We start from the raw sequence: 25,129 nt of genomic DNA, 5'->3' as shown, positions 1-25,129 counted from the left end.
AAATTAAAAAAAAAAAACAGTGGTTCCCTCCTATTTGATGGGGGGGAAGCAATCCTGTTGTTGATAATTTAGTTTTTCATTGATGTCACTTGAATTTAAAAAAATAATACTGCCATCATCATTCTAGAATTTCTATTTTCTAGGTGAAACTTTAAATAAAATCCACAAGTTCTTAATAAATAGTCCCGGTTTCTCTCTCTTCCCCCCCCCCCCCCCCCCTTTCAACAGAGCATAGGGTAATGTGCAGTGAGAAGCACCATGGAAGCCCTCCATCTGGCCTATGGCTTTGTTAGATGCGTAGTTGATAGCCCACTTCATTCAATGTAGTGAGATCACCCACTTTCTTGTCCATCACTGCAGGCCTGCAATGAAAGAGGGAAGAGGTGGTCAGCGTTCAGCATTTCTTTGACACAGAGATTGTGCAATTGAAAACACCATTGCAAAAAAAGAAACTAATGGAACAAAGTCTCTTGTCACTTAATCTAATGTAAACACTTTTTTTGTTGAATGAACTAATTATGCAGAAAGCATCCATGTTATCTTGACATTGTGATGGCAGGAAGATCAGAGCTGTATGCAGAGACTTAGGGAATTGTGGGTAAATCCTTTAAAGGTAAATCCTGTGCGTTGCCCGCTCCTTTGCAAGGATTCAAGCATTACATAGATATAAACATTAAACAGCAAAAATAATCTCAGAAAAATACAGGATTTATTTAGAAAAGTGAGAAGAAGAGAGATGCTCTCAAGTTAAAAGTCAACCTCTTCAGACATCTCCTTTTTTCTGGTGAATACTATTTAACCTGTTCTAATGAATTGGATCAATAAAATTGGGGGCTTTTTTGGTTGGCATATCATTTACTAACCAGTCCTTTTTCCTGTGACTCTCTCTCTGCCGCATAGTTTGGACAAAACTTTCCAATGGAGTTGTAACTGGAGCAGTTCACTTTTGACTATTAGCTGTTCATTTGAGATGCATAGTTTCTGCTCTTTGATTAAGAGAGTTGCACCATTGAAGGTGAGGGCAGAAAATAACATTTCTACTATGAATTCATATAGCTTTTGAGATTTGGGAACCTTATTGTGAGTAGCTAATGCTCCTTTAACTATTCACAAATTGAACTGTTTAGTCACTAATCTTTCTACAACTAGCTCTATAAATAGTTGCATCCTCTTCTGAATGGTTACCCTGTGTCCTATTTAGCTTTTAAACACTTTGCAGAAAGGAAAGTGTCTTAACTATGGGCCCAATCACCTGTGAGGGGATTAAGCCTGAGAAAGTCTCTGCAAGGTTTTTGTTGAGGTTTTTCACATATTCCTTCAGAGAGGATAGAGCCATAGCTCCATCTCCCAGAGCCTGTGCAGACCCCAGACAGCCGGTGGGAGATCAGCTCCGTGTCCATGAAGGCCAACACCCTGGCTCTGCTTCCACAGCCTTAAAGGGGGAATCGCAGCAGTTGGGACAGTAGAGCCTGGAGTTGTATTAATTTTCTTCTGCAAGTCGGGGGGAGGAGGGGGTGATTCCCTTGGGCCTGCCCACCTCTTACCGACCTGCCTACTCCCACCAGCCCTCCTGTTTGTGAATCCCAGTACCTGCAACATACATGAGGCTTGGGGGAAAGGGCAGGGGAACATTAACATGGAGGCATCAGAGCCGCCTTTCTTTTCCCATGGTGGGGGAGTGACTTGCACCGAGGGTCCCTTCCATGTGGATTATGGGGATACAATCAGGCCTTGTAACTGTGCTATATAAATACTGTATGAGCAGCTCTGATCTTCCTGGCCGAACATGTCCATCAGGCTGCATTTCCTGTTGGAATTGTGACTAAAATGGCAGCCACAGGCACTAACCAGCTCCTCAGTTCATACTGATTGTGAAACATCTTCAGGTATTTTAAAATACTGCTTTAAAGTCTCCTTGTATAGCCTAATGAAGTACATCAATCTCTAAGCTTCTAGAGCAGCACTAAAACTACTACAGTTTTCCTGTCAACGCCTAATCAAAGTCAGCCTCACTAGAGATGCACGTTATTACACTCACCTAACATGCATTTAAAATTTCACGTAATATTAGCTGAGAAGACAGCTCACAAAATATACTGACATTTAGCAGCACAGCTACTGGTGCTGACTCTTGCATTACATCCAGTCCCTAACTCTTCCCCAGATTAAAAATGAAACACTGGTTTCCAGTTTCATACAGATGAATCAGAATTACCAGCCCCTCTGCTTTGGGTTGAGCAGAAAGAACAGAACCAAACAAGGGACCATCATGTGCTAAGGCAACACCTTACAATTTAAAGGATTTTTTTTGCTTTATCCTTGTAAAATTTTCCAAAAGGATAAAAAACAACATATAGCTTTTTATTTAAATGTATAATTAAATAATATGTACCACTGTGCGGCTTTAAACTGAATATGGGCCTGATTCTCTCCTTATATCAGTATTACACTGGTATAACTCCACTGATTTCAGTGGAGCTACTCTAGATTTAGGCCAGTGAAAATGAGATGCGAATCAGACTACAAAGGCCTGATCCTGCAAACAGTGCCTGGCATAGCGCTCAGCAAACTGTGTATCCAGTAGTAAGTGTCTGCAGGATTAAGCTCTAATTTAAATAAAACTAAAAATTAATCTGAAATAACTCTCCCATTTGAGAGGTTTTCAGTGCAAAACTAAGTAACGGGGGAGATTCTTCTGCATGGCTCCATCCAGCTAGATTGTCTAATTAGACATTTTCATGGATTAATCTCTCTCTATTGTATTTCACTTGTAACGATAGGAAATGCACAGAATTAACTCAAGATTATCTTCTGAAAGCCTGGATTAGCATTCTGCTCTTTTAGGAAAATACAAAACTCATTAAACTGTAATGAACAATGGAAGGAACTGAAGCTATTCTATTTGGATGTGTTTACACTGGGCTGGAGGTACCCTGTCCTTGTGAAAGGTCTGAACCTAACAATGTAATAGGAGCCAACATTTCAGAACACTCCCTCCATTGGTGCATCCACAGCATTGCACACACAATGTGGGCTTATTAAGCACTAGCATGCAGGTGAAAGGTTGGGTAGATATGGGGCAGCTCTAGCAGGAACCCATGGGTGCAATTTAACTCACAAAAATCAGGATTAATGAATGTGCACTGGGTGCACTGCAAAGGGCCACTTAGGTTTGGCCCAGCCACTCTTCTGTCATAACAGAATTTGACCGAGTGATGTTGTGACCTGGCACATGGGGTCACAGCACCACTCAGGTTTCATGCCTGCCCCTGCAGGGCCCAGATCCCACTGCTGCCGCCACTGGATTCATTTAATTGGGCCTGAGGCAACCGAGCAGGCCAGGAGCCCAGAGGTAGGAGCGGGGTCTGGGGTACTACTCCCACCAGTGGTGGGGCCAGAGCTCGGCGAGACGGGACCTGGAGCAGCCACCCAGCCGCACGCAGGGCAGAGCATCCCCATCCCTGCAGAGGGGGCAGCAACCCCACAGGTCTGGCCCTCCTTCTCCCAACCCCGCATCTATTCAATTGTGAGGCTACAGTGCCTCTGGGATGTATATAATCCACCTAGAAACGGAAGGTCACACATCAGCTCTTGAGCTCAGGAAAATGCTGTAGTGAAAACATTTCAGCTTCAGTACGCTGAGTCTCTTCCCAGGAGGGGCCTATATAATTTTATTGTCGACAAAGAGCAGTCTGTAATAACAGCTTGCCATCAGCAGGTGAACCCTCTCCAGCGAATGCCAGGATCTTATTCAGTCTCTACCAGCTAATAATGTAGCTCAGCCTAGGATGGGTATTGTGTGGCATGAAGGGCCTCTCTACTCAGTAATTGGCTATAATTAGAGCATGCAAATAAGAGATTCATAAAGAGATAAGATGCACAATGCCCATATCCACTCTCTAGCTGTTCACTGTTTGGTTAGGAGCACAGGTGCCTAAACATCTTTTTTTGCTAGATGAATAAATTTGAGGCCATCTCAAAACAGCTAGGTTTTTCCCAGCTAAAAGAGGGGGGAGTGCACAAGTTTCCTTTATGTATTTCCTTCCCTGCATTAACTAACCTTTGGAAACCTCTTAACCCTACAGGACCAGCATACTCTCCATCAGTCCTCCCAAGTCACTTTCTAAGTGGCACTAAACTCACCTCTTTGCCCCTTCGCTTCCCTCCCATCTCAAGTCTGATAGCTCCAGTTACAATAGGCAGGAACCAAGAGTCGTTTGGCCACAGAGGGAAGCAGGCTCAGAAAGCAAGGGGCTCCTGGAATTGGAAGGGATGGTCTCCCAACAAGAGGCTATCTACAGCATCAGAACCATCTGCAGGGCAGTTCCACAATGGCTTGGCTGAAAAGAGGAATGTGGCCAGTGCCCAAGCTGCCATAACTGCGAGTCAGTCAGTGTCCTAGGGGTTAGTGTGGTTTTAAAACAAGGCCCGGATTCTGCTCACTCACATCAGTTTTACACCAATGTAACTCCACTGGCTTAGTTACTCCTGATTTACCCCAGTGTAAATGAGAGCAAAGTCAGTCTCCACAGGCCAGATACTAAAATATTTAGGTGCCTAAAGACAGAGATAGGCATCAGTAGGATAGCAGTCGAGGTGCTTTTGAAAATTCCACTACGTGCCTATCTTCATCTTTAGGCACCTAAACACCTTTGAAAATCTGGCTCCTGGTGACTACAGTGAATCACATTCTAGTGTAAACAGACTGTATAATGATGGGAAGGAGCATCATTTAACAGCAGCTTCTTCAACCTTTACCTAAACCAGGCATGTCCAGGCATCTTTACTAAGAGGCCTGCTTTCCAAAGGAGCGGCTGCAACTCCCCTAGAAGTCAATGAGCAGCAGCGAGTACTGTGCACCTCTGAAAAGCAGGACTTAGTTAGGTGCTTGAATATGGATTTAGGAATCCACGTTTAACATTTTTGAAATTCTCTTTCTCGGATGGTGGAAAGGTGCCTCTGTTCAAGATCAACCCTTGCAGCTTGGTCCTTGTGGAAAGGCCCAGGTAGACTGCACACAGATTTAGGAAGGCCACCGTGTGCGCACCTACAGCTCTTGAGGTTTTCCTCATATAGTATGTCCAGTTCATCTACATTCCAGGCTGAATGGTATGGCATTCATATAGTATGTCCAGTTCATCTACATTCCATTCCTTCGTGGTATGGCAGCTGCAGGCTACTGGCGGACTTCAGGTCAATAGGCTAAACATCCAAAGTTACTATGTAAATAAAGACATTCCAAACCTAATCACAGTTGGCGACTTTTCTTCTCCTCTTTCTCCCATGGAATCCGTCTAAGGCCTTGTCTACACTGCCACTTTACAGCGCAGCAACTTTCTTGCTCGAGGGTATGAAAAAACCCACCCCTGAGTGCTGCAAGTTTCAATGCTGTAAAGTGCCAGTGTAGACAGTGCTACAGAGCTGGGAGCTATTCCCCTCATGGAGGTGGGTTTTTTATATGCCGCGACTACACAACTATGTTAAAGTGAAAACATGCCCTAAGTCCACTCTGCCCTGGGGGACCGCAGCACTGCCTGGAATCTCTACAGCACTACATGCTGCAGCCCAGTCCCCAATACACTGCCTCCTGCTGCATGCCCCCTAGGCAGCGCTTGGGGGGCGAGGGGAGGCTCAGAAGGCAGTCTTACAGCTGTCTTTCCCTGTTCCTGTGCTGAGGGAATCCTCCCCATAGCTGGATGCAGAACTTCAGAGCCCCTCCTTTATGCCACCAGTTAGTGGGGCCGGAGCAGGAATGAAATCTCATGCAAGGAGTCTCAATTCCCTGCTCTAATCAGCTCTGCTGTCTAGTTACAAGTCATTATACAGTCCAAGGCTTTATTTTACTATATGTAATACCATTAGAGATGGAGCACAAAGAACACCGTCCAAGAGTAGGGTCCCGGGCAGGTGTGTGTGTTTCACGTGGAAATGCAGACACTGCAGACCATGGAGTCACCACATGACTCCAGTGGGTCAAAGCTAGACTACTTTTATTTCACTTGTCCTTTCATATTACATAAATTAAGCAATAAGAAGGGAGCAGGTTGCTGTGCAGCTGACGCTTGCTCAGCAGTTGGCTCTCAGAAAGCCTGAGGCTTCTTTGTAACGCCAGCAACATTGACACTCCTCTCCAGAATGAGCATCTGTGCCATTCGAACAACTGCGGTAGCAGTGTTAGAAACCCAAAGATGAAAATGTCCCTCAAGGAGTATATGGGAAGGGAAAGTGCCTGGAGTGGCAGGGCCTTTAACTACTATAATTATCCAGACACTAAATGAGGACTGGAGCCCCTGCTGATGGGCCCAAAATATAATGATGCAGATAGAATATTAATTTACGTGTAAAATGTAAACCTGCTGTTAAATCATCAGCTGCTACCCGCATTAAAATAGATTTAGAAAGTCAGTCTAACTTCTTTCTTAGCTGCTAACAAAGAATTAGACCAACAGTCCCTCTGGAAACTTACTTAAAAAGTGCTCATCATAAATAGTGACTAATTTGTGGCCACATAGGTACTTCATAGGTGTCATTTTGCTGCACAGCATGGCTTTTCAGAACTTCACTCCAACAACAACATGGCTAGAACTCACATCCTCTGACTCCAAAAGCACAGACCCTTACCACTTGACATCTATGAGAATTTCCATTAGCTTCTAGCAGTATAGAGCCCACGATACAAACTCTGTCCCTCCAGCAGCTCTGTTTTAAGAGACCGCGTAAAGACCATGCACAATACCACCATGCTATTAGCACTGACAGCTAGAGCCAGAGAGTTAACCAGAATATCTGTAGCATACACAAATAGAAAAACTGCTATGGCGGATGAATCCCAATATTCCTCCAAATCCATAGTTTGGCTTTACTGTGTCCTTACGCTGAGTTTCTGATCCAACAACGAATGGGGCATCAGCTCAAAAAACACATGAGCGGTAGCAAAGCAGAAATACTCACGATTTGTCTCTTCTGCACACCCGTCTCTGAGGGCTGACTTGCCTTCGGCGAGGGGACAGTGACTTGCCTCGTGATCTCTCTTTGATTGGAGAGTGGGCACTTGAGGGTTTCAGAATCTGGAAGGAGGAAGGGAAGAGAGGCACTGAATAAAGAGGCCTATTCAACATTTAAAAAAAAAAAAAAAAAAAAGAAGAAAGACCCCGTGATAATACTGGAGATCAGAGATGGGACACAGAGCCTGTAGTCTCTTGAGGTTTATTTGAATCCTGCCCAGGCTGGGAGGGACTGAAAGCTATCATCAGTGCCCCGTCGTGAAATTAGTTGGTGGCCTCAATCCAGTTTCCAGATACAAAAACCATCACCACAACTGGCCTTCTAGTCAGCAGTCTCAGCAGAGAGATCATGGGACGGTAAACAAATTACCCTGTCCCCTTAGGGGCGGTTGCCCTCAACTCAGTAAGGCACATTGTGGTAGCAGCATGAAGGGAAGCTTGCACAGCCAAAACGGTTCCTGGAACTGTTCTATGGATGAATACAAAACTTGAGTCTCAAGGGCTGTCAGCTGGATTCTCTGCAATCAGGGGGCCTTCTTCCCCATCCCTTGTCCATTCACACATCTGGGTAGAGTCCCTCTAGGCCGATGACTTTCATCAGCACTACATTCACACCACTTTTTATTTTAAGGACCTGATCTTGCAAAAGACAGCATGTGCATAACTTTACACCTTATGAATAGCCCCAGGGAAGTCCATGGGTGAAATCCTGACACCCTTTCCCCCCCCCCCCCCGAAACAAATGGGAGTTTTGCCATTGACTTCAATGGAAGTAGGATTTCACCCAATGAGGCTACTCAAAATATGCATGTGCTGAAGTCTTCACAGGATGAGGGCTCTGAAATTGTAACACTCAAGGTAAGGACTATGTCTTTCCATCTTCTGCACAAGGGCTGGGTCCAATGTCAGAGCTCAATGCATATATGCAATAAAAATAATCTATGCTTGCTTATTTGATCAGAATATACTTCAGATACTAGCATTCTATCTGGTATTAAAAATGTGGAATAGAAGGCTGAAATCATTCTAATTCCATATGCAATTAAACGTGTTACACTAAAATTAGAATAGAACTTCAGCCTAAGGCTTTCATACCATCATTGGGCCTGATATTCATCTCACGTAGCACAGTTTTATATCACATTAATTCTACCAACTTCAGTGGAGTAACTTCTGATTTACTCCAGTATGATAGAGAATAATGGATCTAATTCTTCTCCCTATCTAACAAAACCCATAAGGAATAGCCATCTTTTAAAGATTAGGCAAAAAATAGTGGACCAGTTCCTCAGCTGGCATAAATCATAGTGGTTCTACTGTGGCAGATTACACTCCATCCATCCCCATGGCATAGTGAGTGATCACAGTGGGACTGACTCAAAGTGCAGCAGTTCATCTCGCCCCATATTTGAACATGAACACTAGAAAGGTTTAGTGTGTGTTACAGAAGTGCAGGGTCACAGTACACTTGTTTTCCACATCTGGAGACCCTGGGAAACTTTCTGTTCTCAGTTACATCAGTGTAGATCCAGAATAGTCAGTGAGTTCCTCCAGATTTACATCTGTGGAACAGAGAAGAATATGGCTCCCTAGTTCTTTGGTCCTGCATGGAAATCTATCTGGTATTTCTTCCTGCCTTTGGGTCTGAGGGACACTAGGCAAATGACCTATTGTCAACAAACCTGTTAACTGGAGTTGATGGGGACAAATCTTTTCTCCACCATCACAGGGAAACCTGCTAGTGCGCACTAGACACCACATTCTGTCCGTAAAGGGAAGGAAAACAGTGGGGCCTTAAGTACACTGGTCTCAGCTGACTTGAGAAAACCCACTGTCAACAAGAGATCATTTCCCTAGTGTATTTGGACTCTTATTTGTGCACAGCATAAGCCACCAGAGAGAGTGGAAGAGCAGGGTGCTGCAGGCTGGCATGGGGGGTCCACTGGCAAAGCTGTACGTTCGAGCTTTTGTGACACCTGCAAAGACTATATATTGCCGAGACCTGCACTGTTAGCCCCTTGCTTGCATAAGCACTACATTCACTCAAGCTAAAAATTCCACAAACATTGCCTTGGCCTAATTGTTACATTTCCCCCCCTTTTTTAAATGAAGGAGCTTCATAGGAAAGTGTGGATGAACAACATTGAGCTCTATAAAATGGGGATGATGGTGCTTGCCTCCTTTGTAAAACACAGAGCTACGAATGAAAACTGCTATACAAGACCTTATTATGAAGGCAAGATGTGCATGGAGTGAGATCCGCACATACCAAACTGTACATTCCACACTGAACAAGGGATGTGCTCTCTCACACGGGTCTTGCTCCAATTCTTGCAACCTCTTTTCGTTTTCTCCCCTTCCGTCATGCAGGCACATTTGGAGACTTTACATTTAGGGGTTGAATCCTGCTGGTCCTTACTCTTGCAAGGAGCCCCACTGACTCCACTGTGCAATCAGCACTGGTTTCAATGGGATTCCTCGTGGAAGTAAAGCAAGCAGGTTCTGGCCCTTGATTATCTGTTAAAAACCAACATTCAGTATCTTACAGTATCCTCTGAGGTTTAAAAGGCTTAATGCAAATAAACTGCCCTGACAGTCCCATCAGCTAGAATTGGGCTGGGCGCCAACGTAGAACTTTGCAGTGTTGCTGTGGGACAGCACAAATGCTTACCTGAGCCTGCACTGCCAACTCCCAGAGTTTTTGGCTAATGCCACAAGTTAAGCTGTAAGGTTTCAAAATAAGCCAGACAATCTCAGACACTAACAATAGGCCAAACTCCCCCCTGGGGTAACTCCAAAGAATGACCCCCAGCATGAATCGGTTCCATTGTCCGACTGACCTGCAGACAAGCCAGATGCTATCAGATTTACATTCAGGAAGGCAGGGCCTCCCCTTCCACTGCCTTCTTGGAATCATAACTGTGCTCTGCACAACTCACTGGCATTAACTTGAGGTGAATGATCTGGGTGAGGAAAGTGCTCAAGGACAGAAACCAGGATGAGGACAGTCACTTCAGACCCACATCCCATCCTCCACACGTGTACCTTGACAGTGACAGGAGAGGGGGCTGTAGCAGCAGCACTAGGAAGTCTCTGTTCAGGCAGATTTACCACCCATTTTCCATTGTGCTATCCAGTGCCTGTGCACAAACTGAAACGGTAGAGGCTGGCTCTGTAAGACCACGTCACATGTAAGAAGTACTCTCTGCCCAGACAAAAAGTCAGAAGTGGCACGTGAAGGAACTTACAAATGATGCCACATACCTCTCGGAAAAGGGAAGCAGCCCTACACTTCATGACTGCACCTGCTTTACCCTAACTGCCGACAGATGGCTGGAGAGACATCAAATCCAATTTCACTGCAACTGAAACCTGTTCTTCACCCCCCAGCTGTCACTGAAGCATATTCAGGAACTCCAACCAGAAAGGGAGTCATATTCTCAACTCTTTGGCAACCGCAGACCTTTGTCTGCAAGTGTCCTCTAAGCTTTTCAATCTGACTCTCCAATGGTGAAGTGCCAGCAGTCTAAGGATTAAACAATAACAAAGAAAGATTAATCTGTTGCTGATTCTAAACCAGAGAACCAATCCTGCTGCCATCAGTGAAAGGGAGGACTCTAGCAGAACTTCCAAACCAGATGCAGTGAAGGGGTAAGCCAGTTCCAGTCCTCTGCTGAGGAGAATTTGTTCACATGAGACAGCACATGCTCGTGAGACCCTGGAGACAGCTATAGTACTTTACATATAACTCCTCTGCAGACTTAATTTCAGGTCTCTAATTGGATACAGAAAACAGTGCACCTCTTGGCAGACTTTTCTGTGCCACTGGAGGCCACTGCAAACTAATACCCTGTTGGCCTAGTTAGGCACAGGAGGTGATACTTTAACCCAACAACTCAGAGAAAATAACACAGTGTTTCTCAAACTGGGGTCATTGCTTGTGTAGGGAAAGCCCCTGGCGGGCCGGACCAGTTTGTTTACCTGCCCCGTCCACAGGTCTGGCCGATCGCGGCTCCCACTGGCCGCGGTTCGCCGCTGTAGGCAGCGGCGGCCAGTAAGTCCCTCGGCCCGCGCCACTTCCAGCAGCTCCCATTGGTCTGGAGCAGCGAACCGCGGCCAGTGGGAGCCGCGATCGGCCAGACCTGCGGACGGGGCAGGTAAACAAACCAGCCCGGCCCGCCAGGGGCTTTCCCTACACAAGCAACGACCCCAGTTTGAGAAACACAAATAACAGAACTGCCTTCCACAGAGCCCTCACCATGTCCCTTCCACAATGAAATTCCCCACTCCGCCCCCAACACACAACAGGGCTCACTCCCTCGACAGGTGAGAACAGGCTGGAAGGCAGTTAGGACTTTGGCAGCACAAAGAGGTTGGAACATAATCCTAATTCCTCTTCTGAGGAATCCTCAGTGGGGGAAGAGCTGGCATAGCTGGTTCCTACACTTCCCTCCCCACAACTCCTACTGCAGAAGAGGAGGCACAGCCAGAGTATGCTGCCCTTGGTTATACTCAGCTGGCAGCTGGCCCCTTGGAGACCACTGTCAGCAGGTGCATGTTACAGCAGCTCTGAGGCTGCTGTAACATGCAATGGGGCTGGGCAGTGAATCAGGGAACCAGAACTGGTTCCCTGACAGCCTGGGACTACCTCTTTGCTGTCCCAAGCAGCAAGTCGGTGCAGCAGAGAATCCGGGCCAACAACTGGAGCATGCACATGACTCTCCAGACACCAGAGAGTCACTAGCTCTGCTCAGTGATTTTCTTCCAAGCTCAAGACTCAGCAAGCTATTTGCTAACAGCAGACTGGATATTTACCCCTTATAACTAGGAGAAGTTCTGGGCCACAAATGTCAGGTGAGGAGGGAGAGATCCTACAAATAAAAAAGTTACAGAAAAGGACTTGAAAACATGCAACACACAGTTGAGGAGAAACACACAGAGGGACAGATTAGATGGACACACCAGGTCGGATTCTAATCTCACACTGGTTTTACTCTGGTGTAACTCCATTAACATCAACAGAATTACTCCCAATTTACTCCAGTGTGAACGAAATCAGACCCAGACTCCCAAGGCATGCACCTACCTTCATTCTCATATCCCTGGCATATTTCTCCAGCTCCTTCCTTATGTCCGTCCGCATCATCTTTGCTACATTGAGGACCAGCTGCTTCCACTCAATGGGCTGAAAGCTGTGTGGCTCGTGTGGGACGTATAATCCAATTTTTACTTTTTTGACTGAATGTAGATACTTTTTATAGGAATCTTCAAATTCAAAGACGAGATCGGTCAGAGTTCGATAGGTCAAAGGTTTGTCCATCAGATCTGATCTTCTGCTCATGCCCAGTGACCCATACCGGCCATTGCAGTAAATCCCAAGCACCACATGATGAAAATAGTTTCCTGAGAAGTGGGTTTTAAAGCTGATTGGGAATCGTTCCATGGAAGGCTGCCCATTGGTTAAGTATCTGATATGCATTGTGTTAAGGCAACTCTGACCAAAGGTTGTAAAGCAAATATTGTTGTAAGTCCTCTTGCACCTTCCACCCGAGGGGCTCAGACTCCTTTACAAAAACATTCACTCCCACAATGCCCCGCAAGGTAGGTGTTATAATACCCATTTTACTATTGGTAAAATGCATAATACCAATGCAGAGTTCCTCAGTTCTGCACTCCCAAGAACCTTCCTCTGGTTCCATTTTGGAGCTGGCTGCTGCTCAGAGTTTTCCACATCTCCACAGCCTTCAGATGCTACAAAAGATCCCACGCCATAGGTCTCATTTGAAAAGGTTTTTATTCCTCCAGTTTATAAACTCACTTTCATTCTGACAACCAGTGCCATGTGAGTGTTTTTGTCCTCAGATATCCCATTAAATGCATAAAACAAGAGCAGCTGGGTTAAAAAAAAGGATTCACTCCAGACACTGGCACAAAGAGATGACCAGGAGTAGCCACCTTTTAACCTGACCATGTTATGGTGATCAGCCATTCCAAATACACCTTGAGAAGTCTCCAGAAGAGAGCTGCCTTACAGCAGCATAATACAGTACTCCACAGGGAAGCTACGTGTAGTTATCTAGATCATTTCCTCAACCCCTGCTGGTGCCACCTCTGTATGATCATTTCTGGAGTGGCTCCCTACAGATTCAGGACTGGTGCTGGTTGGTTCCAGTGGGAGCCAAATCCAGCCATCCTTTGCCAGCTAGGAGATTGGACAAGATGTGGTCTTAAAGGGGAAACAGAAATGATCCTGACATCCTTGTGCAGGCAAGTCTCCCTCTGCATATTAGGACAGACGGGTTGGGCCTTCTGAATACCTGGCTTCTTCATTTCTTGTTAATCATCACAAGCAAACCTACCCAAAGAACCCAGCAAGTCCCACTGGGCCTCCGCTGGGTAGGGAGGTGATATTGTTCATGCTTTTTTGTTTCTTCCATCACCTCATCAACACCAACAGCTGACACTAAATGCCTACCCTACTCCATGTGTCTCTGGAATGCCAAGTGTGTGACAACTGCCCTCTTGGCTGTCACACTGGGGACTGAATCAGGGACCTCCAGAGCTAAACATATGAGCTGCTACAGCTTGAGCTTTAGCTGTAGGCTATAACAACTCATATTCTCTGCATATCAGCACAGCATAACACCCACCCACCATTGGGTTACAGATGCAAGGGGCACAGATATGGTCAGCAGCAGCATACCAATCAAATTATCTTTGCTGAAGGGTGAGAAGGAGGGACTAGAATGGAGGCACTAAAATTAGATCCTTTAGGCCTGGTTCTGCTCTCAGTCACATCAGCGTGAGTCAAGAGTAACTCTTTAAGGTCAACGGAATCAGACCAGCGTGAAGCCAGTGTGAAATAGAAAAGCAGGCCCTTTGCCCTCAGAGTAAAATGGCCTCCCCTCAAGTCAAAGGGCCAGATCTTCACCTGCATCAGAGAGAGCCACTCGATGCAGCCGGAGGAAGGACTCTCCCCCGGCCTCAGGGGCTGCTAAGGGCTAGTTTAACCCCAGAGCAGTCTCTATTTCAAATTCCACTATTCTAAGCTCCCTTCCCTCAGGGCCATTACCATGGTCAGGGCTCACTGAAGCAAAGCATACGCTGTCCACACCCATGGCACACCCCTGTGCTCCTCCCTAACATAGCCAGCTGGTTATTCCAGAACCCTCAGCTGCTCCAGTAGCATAAAGGGGCTGGAGCAGAGGACAGAATCTGGATCCTCAGCTGCCTTATGCTGCTCTGCCAGTGGGTTTCTTTGGCGAGGTAAAACTGCTAACTCTTCTCTGTGGTGGAGGCAGGGGACATGGCTATGGGAAAGGTAGCGTTGTTGGGGTATCCTTATGCCCAACTGAACCCCGGCTGCTGGAACAGGCCTAGAACAGCCAGAAGTTAGAGTAGCCTTCAGCCCTTAGAGAAATGCTCTAAGTTGCACTGTGGGGGAGAATTAGAGGAATAGGCCTAGCGCAGATCAGCCCAGGATCCAAAGGGACAAAGATGGTTTAAGACTATCCCCATGCACTCTCACCCACACTGTCCCGACTGCAGCTCAAGATCTGGCCAAAATCTCTCTCAGTATAGAAAACAAGGGATGACCCAACAAAGAAAATGTTGCATATACAATTCCTGATCCAGGGATCTTTGGCATTCCCCCTCTCTCTCCCCCCCCCTCCCCAAAAATTCTTTAACACAAACACAATAGGCATTACATAGTTGAAATTGCATAGGACATTAGTCTGAAAATTCTCCCTGCCTATAGCCTGCTTTCCTCCCCACTTCCTGCATACCAGGAGTGCCTGACAGCTGCTTAGAAATTGGAGAACAAAATTTTTTTTACCAACACAAGAAAAGAAAAGATCAGGATCCTGATTCTGAGTTCACTTGAACTGACACTATATACTTATGCCAGTGTAACTCCATTGAAATCAATGGAGTCACTCCTGATATACAGTAGCATCAACTCAAATTCAGCCTCTAGTTCCTAAAGCGGTGTGAAGAAGAATACCCAGTGATCCTCATAGGTCCTCCAAATTCTTTTCTCCAGGTGGTTTCACCCAGCTGGCATTGGACAAGTCGCACTTTGTGAGACCACCACCATTTTTTCCTATTCTTCTCCTTCCAGCATGAGCATGCCTTGGAATCCCTGAAACTCACTAGAAAAGGATTCCAAGATCATCTAGACCCAGAGGTATAAAGTCAATACTCCAAAGGTTAAATCATATTGATGTCTTTGCCCAGCACCTCAAAACAAACAATCGGCCAGATCCTCTGCTGGTGTCGGCATGGTTCCATTGACTTTAACAGAGTTCTGCCAATTTACACCAAGTTACATCACCTCTCTACCCAGTGAGACCAGAACATGAACTCATTACCCTCTGGTAAGAGCGAGAAGAGAGGGGCGAAAAAACCTCACTTGTTCTGTATCTTCCTAACCATGGTTAAGGCCTGGAGCCATTAAACCCAGAGTCACTCCACTGAAGTAGAGGATTAAACAGGAATCCAGCACATTCAAGAAGGCAACATTTTTGAGCAAAAAAATTTTTTTTTTTTACCCCTGAGCATCAAACTGAATAATTTGATACAGAGAAAATACATTAAAAGAAGTAGAGACAAACATAGCAAGCCTGGTAGGTCTACATCTTCTGCGCATTAATGGACTCTCCCCACCAACCAATATGCATTTCTTGCAACACAGAATAAAAGAACAAGCCTGCAAAGTAGATTGTTTAAGCAGCCCAGAAATCCAAGCACAACACATGGTGCAACTGGATAAACCATGGCAGTATATGCATCCCGCCATCCATCTACTACCTCCAGATTACAATAAACAAACACAGATTCTGATCTTAGCTACACTGGTGTAAATCAGGAGTATCTCCATTGCATTCAGTGGTCTTGACTGCAAGTTCAATTACACCAGTGAAAATCAGGAGTAACCCCACTGAAGTCAATGGAATTAAATGAGTGTAAATCCAGTGAGAGATCAGAATCAGGCCCAATGCAGTTACACCAGTTGGAGAATTACACCTACAACTGCTTCATTTAAAATGTAACCTCACTCTTCTAGTAACAGAATGCAATATTCTGTATATACTAAGATCAGGTTACTATCATTTTTCTTCTATGGATATACTCTTTTAGAGGCCTATTGTATTTATTATTCTATGTAACTGACTAGACCAATGCCTTTTGTTAGCACCTATTAAACTTTCAAGTGTTGCACTGATCTGCCACAATTGTTCCCTTCATTATAAAAGGGTTTTAACCCTGTTTCACTCTGAGTAACTCTCTACTAAGTCCACACAAAGCCTCCATGGCCACCTGCCCATATGCACACGCTTCTACCATAAGGTCTCAGAAGTCGCAATTTAATTGCATTAAGCTCTAAGTAGGAGTAAAAGCCTTTGGAGGAAGGAAACGGCTTTACTTACCATCAGCTATCACAGAAACAACTGCTGTGAAAATTAACCTTTAGGTGCATGATGCATCTGCTAAGCGACAAGTCAATCAGACTCTCCACCAGAGATGAAATGAAACACACAGCAAATTGGTTAGAAAGGCAACTTAGATCTTCCCCTCTGGCTGGGTGTCATTATCTCCTTTCTATTTTTCCCCCCCACACAAGTAGAGCTGTGCTGCAGCAAACAGAAGGCCAAGCCATACCAATACTGCTCTCATAGTCACATTTTTGAGAGACGTGGGTCTGTCTGCAGGACTGGGAATCGGGAATTCAGTTCTGTGCTACAGCACACAAGGCACAACATGCCAGAGGTGGAAGAGGCAAAAGTGGCTACCCCCTCCAGATTCCAGGCTACTGAAGGGGCCAATATAGCTCTGGTTATAAATTAGAGCAGTCTCCCCAGGGTTATCTACGGGCTGTGCAGCTGTCCAGAATCCCCCATAGCACTCAGGTATGCTAATCTCCCAACCTGCCTCATTTTGCCTGACATCATCTACTCCAGGGGCCATGGGAAGGGGTGGGAGATTCCACAGGGTATTTGTCAGCCTACACAACTCCTACGCCACAGGAATTCTCCCCTGGCCACTTGCAGTTCCTTCATTGTCCCTATACACCACTGGAGCACATATGGAAAATGAAGCATGAGTGGACTCCCCATTTCCCACCCCCAATCCCCTGGCAGGAATTCCCAAGTGCTAATCCTGGCTCTGATACAGATTCCCTTTGTGGCTTTACACTAGTCATTTAGCCTCAGTTTCCCCATGGGGACATTAATGGCTTAGTTAAAGGGCCTGGTTGTGATCTCTCAGATACACCAGGTGGTTGAAGTCAATGGACATGCACCAGAGTAAAATCAGTGATAGGAGAATCGCACCAAAGCTTGAGGAGCTTTGAAGATGGGCCAGATTCCCAGCTGGTATAAACTGGCATAGCTCCATTGAGAAGTATTTTAATAAATTCAAAAATAAAAGTTAATTGCCTGTATAAAATAAACGTTTTCTTTCAGTAGAAATACTGGGCCAGATTCCTCACTCCAATACACTGGTTTTACTGTTATTTTAAAATGGAGCTATTCATATTTAAGTCTCCTTTGCTTTAACGGTAGCAAACCCTAGAGATGAGCCCAAACCCCAATTCCTGCTCTGAAACCCCCCTGCTACCCTGATCCTTGGGAAAATTGAGATCCAAACTTCATAATCTTGGGTTATCCCTGTAACTGACCTGAATTGGAACACAAAATTGGAAGACACCTGAACTCTGGGGCTTGCCTGATTTTCCTCTCACATTGGTGTAAATGAGAAATAACACCACTGAGGTCAATGGAGTTACGTTGGCTCCCATCAGTGTAAGTGAGCGGAGAATCAGGTCTAGTCTTTAAGCTGGATTGATCACATCTTGCATTGACACTTGAGTCCATCTAGGGTGACCAGATCGCAAGAGTGAAAAATCAGGACACATTTTTCTGGGGTAGGGATGGAGGAGGGGTAAAGTTGTGTATATAAGACAAAGTCCCTAAAATTGGCACATCTGGTCACCTTAAGTCCATCTGAAAGCATATTATTGACATTGCATTCCAAACCCACTTCATTATCAATGGAACAGTCATGATCATTTCACTGACAGCATGATCATGGCTTTTAAATTAGACAGAAGTACTCAAGCTGCTGGATCTCAGCCAATTGTAAGTTAAAAATCCAGGCTCACATACCTGTTTTCACACATGTGCAGATAGTAGCCATTAATTTTTACCAACACCATGCACCAGTGATGCAACAACAGCTTTAAAAATCAGAATTGGAACACAATGCCATGTTCACAAGAGTCCTAGCAGGAGTAAAGTACCTTCCCTCCCTATCCCCATCAATAGCTGCTCTACGATTACCCTGAAACATACCAAGAGTAGTTTCAGGTCAGAAGACAAACTTTAAACCACCCTCCTTGACATTCCTTATTTATTCTCCAGCAGTGACTTCCAGGTCGACTTTCCTGTTTGTTAATCTGAACACGATTTTTCAGAGTTCCAGCAGCGTGGGCTCAACTCCAGTGTCAAAGTCAAGCTGTCTCTGGGCTGTGTACATCAACAATAAAGTTTCTGGAATGAGCACTTGCAGCTGGCAATATCGATGTGACAGCAGCTGGCTTTCCATGGCGAGATGAGCTCAATTTACTGCCCAAAATCAAATTTACACAGAGCCAACAATACACAGCATGTAGGACTGGGCCAAGGCCCGAAGGCCTTAACCAGTTTGTACCCAGGCCAAACTCCTATTGACTTTGATGGGCGCTTGGACTGAATAAAGACTGAGGCACAAACTGCCCCTTCTGCCCACTTGGGAGAGAGGGGAACAAACACCTGGCAGTCCTGGGGAGGAACAGAGATGGGCAGATAGGATTGCTGCTTTCAGTGAATCATACTCCCATTTCCTGGACCTTCAGGAAGCTCCTCCACCGGGCATCTGCAGAGGTTGGGATTCACAGCTGTGGGAGAGGACTGCTCTCTGTTGCATTATTTCCCCTCCGCTTGCTGGGCTCACTATCTACTGGCTCTATCAGTATTAACGTAAGCACTTTCCCCTTCTGCAGCATGAACCCCTCCCTCCAACCAGGGTCAGCTGCAGAGCCAGCAGGGAATTCTCTTCTGGAGCTAACTGGAGCTGGAGGGGTCCCAGGAGAGACCACGGAGATATGCCAAGGGCCACTACATAGGTGCAGGCTTTGAGATACACAACCTGCCAAAGAAATGATCCAGTGCAAGCTCCATGATGGGAAGGTTGCCTGGATGTCAGTTCCCTGCATGGGATTTTCCTTGAGTAAGGACCTGAGAATTTGTTCCATGGAGAGGAGATATGGACAACAACAGGGGGCTGACTTTGTCTGGCCTTAACCACACTAGGGGAACAGCTGGCATCAAAGTATTTTTACAGTAAAATGGATGAGAGATGCTCGGCAAGTTAAATTCACTTCATCGGAGGGCCAGGACTTTCCAGCTGACTATGAAGGAACTGCACAAAGGAGGAGCTTCTGTAGAGACAAAACTTTCCATAGAGTCTGTTTCAAGCAAAATGGCCTAGCTGCAAAGTTCAGATCTGAACCGGAGTTTCTCTCAAGGCTTGGGAAGTGTTTAGTTCTGGGTTCAACCCAGCGTAAACAGAGTTCAAGACACCCAAAATATCAGATCCAGATCCAAGTTCCAGAATCTATGCTTTCACGGGGAGAAAACAAACCAAACAAACAAAGAACTAAACTGTGTCCTTATAGTTGAGAGGAAAAGCTTGAAAATATGGATCTGAGCATAAATAAGTGCAGCAATGTCTTCCTAAATTTGCAGGCAGCTTGAAACAATAGCTCTGAAGGGTGTGAATTGTCCCATTTGGCTCAAGTATTAGCTCTAGAAACTAAGGACAGCATTTTAGATGCCAATATTGTTAACTATTTCACTGATGGTGATTTTATCAGAAACATTCAGTTCAGTGCACTTATCTCAGACCCCAAATTATCTCCAGCACCTTCCCAGGTGCCAAAAGCCATAACAGCTCCTTCTTCAGCTGCAAGAATCACAGGCACCGACTTTTAGTTTTCCTTGGGGGTGCTCCACACCTGCTCTGCCCTGCCCCGAGGCCCTGCCCCGAGGCCCTGCCCCTTCCCCCGAGGCCCCGCCCTCTCTCCGCCCCCTCCCAAGGCCCCACTCTCACTCCACCTCTTCCCACCCTTGCTCCGCCCCCTCCCCAAGGTCCCGCCCGCCCACCGCTCGCTGGTCTCTGCCCTCCCCCAAGCCCTTTCCCGACCTGCCAAACAACTCGCGGCGGCACCCGCAACTAGCAGATAGGGGCGCCGCCAAACAGCTGTGGCTGGTGAGTGCTGAGCACCCATTATTTTTTTTCCCCATGGATGGTTCAGCTCCGGAGCACCCACAGACTATCCAGATTTGCTCCTACATGCAGTTATGTTTTCAGTACAAACATCCATGTCCTATTGAATGAAAACTGAAATAGCAGAGAGAGCATCACATTGAATTTACTGTCAGATAACTAGCAAGCCCCTGCTGTACTGATTGTGCTATTAATTTTCACAATTAATTCACTAAAATCCTCCAGTATTTTACATATCTCCAGCCTGACACATCACAGAGCCCAGACTCCGGGGACACGGCTGAGTTTAGAACCATGGCCATGGAGTACACAGGACTCTCATATACCCTCTTTTCTTGCCCTTGCCCCAGGCTAGGGGAGCGGCACATAAGGCCCCTGGAGTGTTCACTGCTGTGGAAGAGGAGCTGGCACAAGGCACTGCACTCATCCTTAGCTAGAAAAGCGAAGGGGATAAGAGCAGACAGAATGGGAGGCAGCTTTATTTAGGCTGACAAGAGTGAGGCTGCTAACTTGGAGCAAGGCGGCAGAGGGAGAAATAAACCTCACACCCTTGACACGTTTGTCAGAGAAGGTTTAAGGCTTCAGCAAAAATGGATAAGCTACTTGCAAAAGCATCATGAAACTGCTAGCAATATCAGAGAGGCAGAGGGCCTCACAGGGCCAGCTGTACATAATCAGAGAGGCCCCAAGCAACGTAGTGTGGATTCAGATCCAAGTTCCCCAGAGTCCAAGGAAGTTTAGATCCAGGGATTTGGTCTAGCTCATTATTACTGGAGCAAATAGCTACAAAGTTCACATCTGGACCTGATCTTCCCCAAGTGTTTGGATCCAGAGTTTTGGCTCAGTCCTTCTCTAATGATAACCACTGTGTACGACAGCTATGGCTCCCAAGGAATACAGCCAGGGCTTGAAATAGTGGAAGGGAAGAAGATGGGTGGGGGCCTCTCCTCTCAAACTTGCCATGCCAATGTTGCCCTTCCTAGAGTGCCAACCTTCAGTGTCCAACTAGAATTAAAGATTCCCAGGAGATTTTCAGTTACATAGATGGCCCATTGATAAAGATTCCTCTTGTTCCCTTTTTACAGCATTTATTATTAGCTGCCCAAGTGGTTATAGCTATTAAGTAGAAATCTTCCAACAGTGCAGTTTTCCTGCAGTAAGGGACTATCTCTTTTACAGAACTCAGTGATAATCAATGGGATTCACCCTGCAGGCCAGGAAATCCTTTGCAGGCCAGGTGGAAACACAGGGATCCAGGATGGTAGCTGTGGCAAGTGTCTTTGAAACATTTATTAACCAAATAAATGGCAGGTACAATAAGCCATTAAATCTCCTCAATTCTCACCTTCCTAGCTTGGTTATATGCTGGTCTCTTTTTCCCATACAACTGCTTTGCTTTTTCTTTAAATATACTTTCTGAGCCAGATCCTCAACTGGTATAAATCGAGGTAGGTGCTTTGAAGTCAGTGATTATGTAAGCTGATTTATACCAATTGAGGATCTGATCCTCTGTATTGCACATAAGATTTTCATAAGTATGTCCTAGGTGACCTTCCACCCCCCTTATGATTTTTTACCTGCACCTGTTTTAATAAGATGAATTTGGGGTGGAAAAGGTTCCCATGGCACTTCTTGGTTAGCTTTGACTCCTCCGCCATTACTCCCCGTCCGTGACCAGAACTAAATTAATGGAGATATCCTATCTCCTAGAACTGGAAGGGACCTCGAAAGGTCATAGAGTCCAGCCCCCTGCCTTCACTAGTAGGACCAAGTACTGATTTTGCCCCAGATCCCTAAGCGGCCCCCTCAAGGATTGAACTCACAACCCTGGGTTTAGCAGGCCAATGCTCAAACCACTGAGCTATCCCTCCCCCTAGTTCTAATGCTTTCTAGCAGTGGATGTGGTGGCAGTTCCATTGTTTGATGGATTTAAACCTGGACTGAACAACGCACAGAGAACACATTAGGGGGCTCATTCCCGCACAGCTGTGCCTGTGATGATGGGGTGAGGCCATGGAAGCAGACAGTTAGATGGGTTCGATTAAGTAGGTAGTTCAGTTAGTTAGATGCATAGACAAAGAGACCTATATAGGTCCTCCCCAGCTCGGTTTGCTAGGAATCTAATAGCCATGGATGTGGGAGAGCTTCTGCTAAGCACAGAAGAGCTGCTCTATCTAACTCCTCCCCTGTCCAAATGTTTTGAGATGCGTCTAGTGCGAAAGGAAGTTCTGTAAAACCTAATTCGACACGAAGAAGGATTACACAAGAGGTTAAAAAAAGTCTCAGTAAAAGCTGATGGCACAAGCTGGCAAGCAGCCCGATTAAAGTGACATCTCCCTAATCAGCTCTGCGCTAGGAGGTCTCAGCTTAAAGACTCCCACAGAGGGCTGCTGTGTTGGTCTATGCCCTTTTTGGTATCCAAGCAACAGGGAAGCTTGTCAGCACACACAAGTTATTATAACCAGTATCTTATTTCCACAGACAGAGAAGGAAACTGGAGGGTGACACAAAATTCAGGGACGCATGGCTCAGACATGTTTGAAAAGATCACCTTGACATTTGGGGGAGGAAGAAGAGAATGACAAATAATATCTCCTAACTGGAAACCAAGCCACCGATGCTCACACTCACTGCTGCCTGCACAGAGAGGACAGTGTCTGGGGGCAATCTGTGACAAAACAGCTAAAATACACCAAGGGCCTGATCTAAAACCCAATGAAGTCTATGAAAAGACTCCCATTGCCGTCAGTGGACTTTGGATAAGGTCCCCAGTGCTCGTCACGAAAGGACCTCCCACAGACTATCCTTGCCAAGACCCTTTACAGAAATGCATTCCCAGCCATAGGCGCGGACTCTGTGCGGGCTCTGGGGCTGAAGCACCCAAGGAAAAAAAAATTGTGGATGCTCAGCACCCACCAGCAGGCCCCTCCTTCCCCTCCCCCCAGCATCTCCCGCCGATCAACTCCTCCCCCTCCCCCCTACAGTGCCTCCTGCCTGTCGAGAATCAGCTGTTCAGCGGAATGCAGGAGGCACGGGGGGGGGGGGAGGAGCTGGGGGAAGGAAGAGACAGAGCGAGGGCGGGGCTGGACAACACATCAGGGGGGACATCCCCAGATGCCAGGGAGAGGAAGGGGCTGGGGGACCAGGAGCAGAAAGGGCAGGACTAGCCCCTTCCGGCCACTGGGACACTACTCTGCAGCGTGGCGGGCTGGCAGCTGCCTGAGAGAGCCTGGCTGGGGAGGCAGCTTCTGCTCCCTGCCAAGGCTGGTTGCCAGGGGCGAGCGAGCCTGAACCCCCCGGCACGTTTCCGGCTCACTCAGCATGCCTCCTACACAGCCCCCAGCAACTACATTCACAAACAGGCACTGGGGGCATCACATTTTGCAGAAGAAATTTTGATGGTGAGTTTTGAACATGTAGCCATACACATGACACCTGGACCGGCTACTAGTTCCTGGGGGTTCAAAGTCTACAAGAGCAAGGAGCTCCTGCAGGAGGGTCCATCCTCTCCCCGGCGGCAACTCCAGGTATCTGGAAAACGGGTGAGGTTTTCTAGGGAAATGAACAGGAAAGCCGTTTTTTGGTAGGAAAGTCACAAAATTTCAGCCAAAACCTGAAAACTGTTGGAAATTGCCAAAAAAAAATTATCCAGAAACTGCTAAAAGTTTCCAATTTGGGGGCTCTCGGTTTGCTGACCAAAAATTAATAAGTTTTCAAGGGAAGCAGACAGTTCCCACAAAAATGGTCATTTCCTTGAAAACCAAATTGTCTGACAAAAAAGTTTCAACAGATATTTTTCTACCAAGCCTAGCAACAACATTTAGGTGACATGTCCATAAGCATTCTGTATGTATGCAAGTATATACACATAAACATATGGGAATGTAAGTAATAGGATAGCATAGGACCATAACACCATGATTATAGGCATCACAGATCATCACTCTTGTTCCTGGAGTCAGTCTTTGGCCCTCACAGCTTGACACCCTAAGTGTGCATAGGATTCCCAGACCTGCATAGTCACTGTACTAGTAGCGGTCCTTTTGATTTTCAGTGGGAGGGTGGGGGAGTTTTAGGTGTGGGGATGGTCTCTCCACCTTTATGGACCCAAAATAATAGAAGATCTGATCTGCCCTCATACGTCTACCATCCGGAAAGTGAAATACTATCAGATGACCAGAAATTATGTTATTTTCGTCCCACAGGTGGCTCCCTGAGGCTTTAATAACATTCCAGGAAAACCCAAATGAGCCACTTCCCCACCCCTATTTAAAACCTGCCGGAGAGGTTGTTCACGTCCAAGAGGATAGAAACCATCAGGAGAGAGATAACGAACATCTGCAGGCCTGATTCTGAACTTTCCTATAGGTATAAATTCAACTCCATTCAAGTCAGCGGAGTTAAATGGGTGTAAAGCTAGCACGAATGAGATCAGAATTAAACCCAATGTCTCTTTTCCCTTTTCTGTCATTTTAACCAAGCACAAATGCATTGTAGACTTGAGGGACCACTCATGAGCCAAAATACGCCATCAGAACAGTTCACTGTAACATGGACTTCGCTGACCCAATAGCCACTAACCAGGCAAAGTCAGCTCCATCCAAAGGAGATGGTTGGCTGTGGTTCCTTTCAGATGTAGCACGAGTATTTTAAAAGACATCTTTGCAAATGAAGATCAAGTTGTAAAGATTCTGGCCCTGAATCTATTCCCAGTTTCAATGGGGCTGTTTGCGTGTGACTGGGAGCAGATCCTGGCCCTCACTCAGATAGTTTGCATGGAAGACACTAGATGAAGC

The 25,129-nt window shown here is 46.1% G+C and overlaps 1 protein-coding gene across 2 annotated transcripts in view; it reads right to left on the bottom strand.

Annotated features, from left to right (window-relative positions):
- Positions 1-289: 289 nt before the first annotated feature.
- The window catches only part of VASH2 (vasohibin 2), a 59,570-nt gene continuing 34,730 nt past the window's right edge, over positions 290-25,129 (bottom strand). For both annotated transcript variants that reach the window (XM_065401876.1, XM_065401877.1), the window contains 3 exons: positions 12,091-12,472; positions 6,952-7,067; positions 290-362 (listed from right to left, as the gene is read on the bottom strand). In XM_065401876.1, the coding sequence (XP_065257948.1) occupies positions 290-362; positions 6,952-7,067; positions 12,091-12,472 (571 nt within the window). The remainder of the gene's footprint in view (positions 363-6,951; positions 7,068-12,090; positions 12,473-25,129) is intronic.

Source organism: Emys orbicularis, chromosome 3 (genome assembly GCF_028017835.1).
Source record: "Emys orbicularis isolate rEmyOrb1 chromosome 3, rEmyOrb1.hap1, whole genome shotgun sequence".
NCBI lineage: Eukaryota > Metazoa > Chordata > Testudines > Emydidae > Emys > Emys orbicularis.
This window is presented reverse-complemented; position numbering and strand designations above follow the sequence as displayed.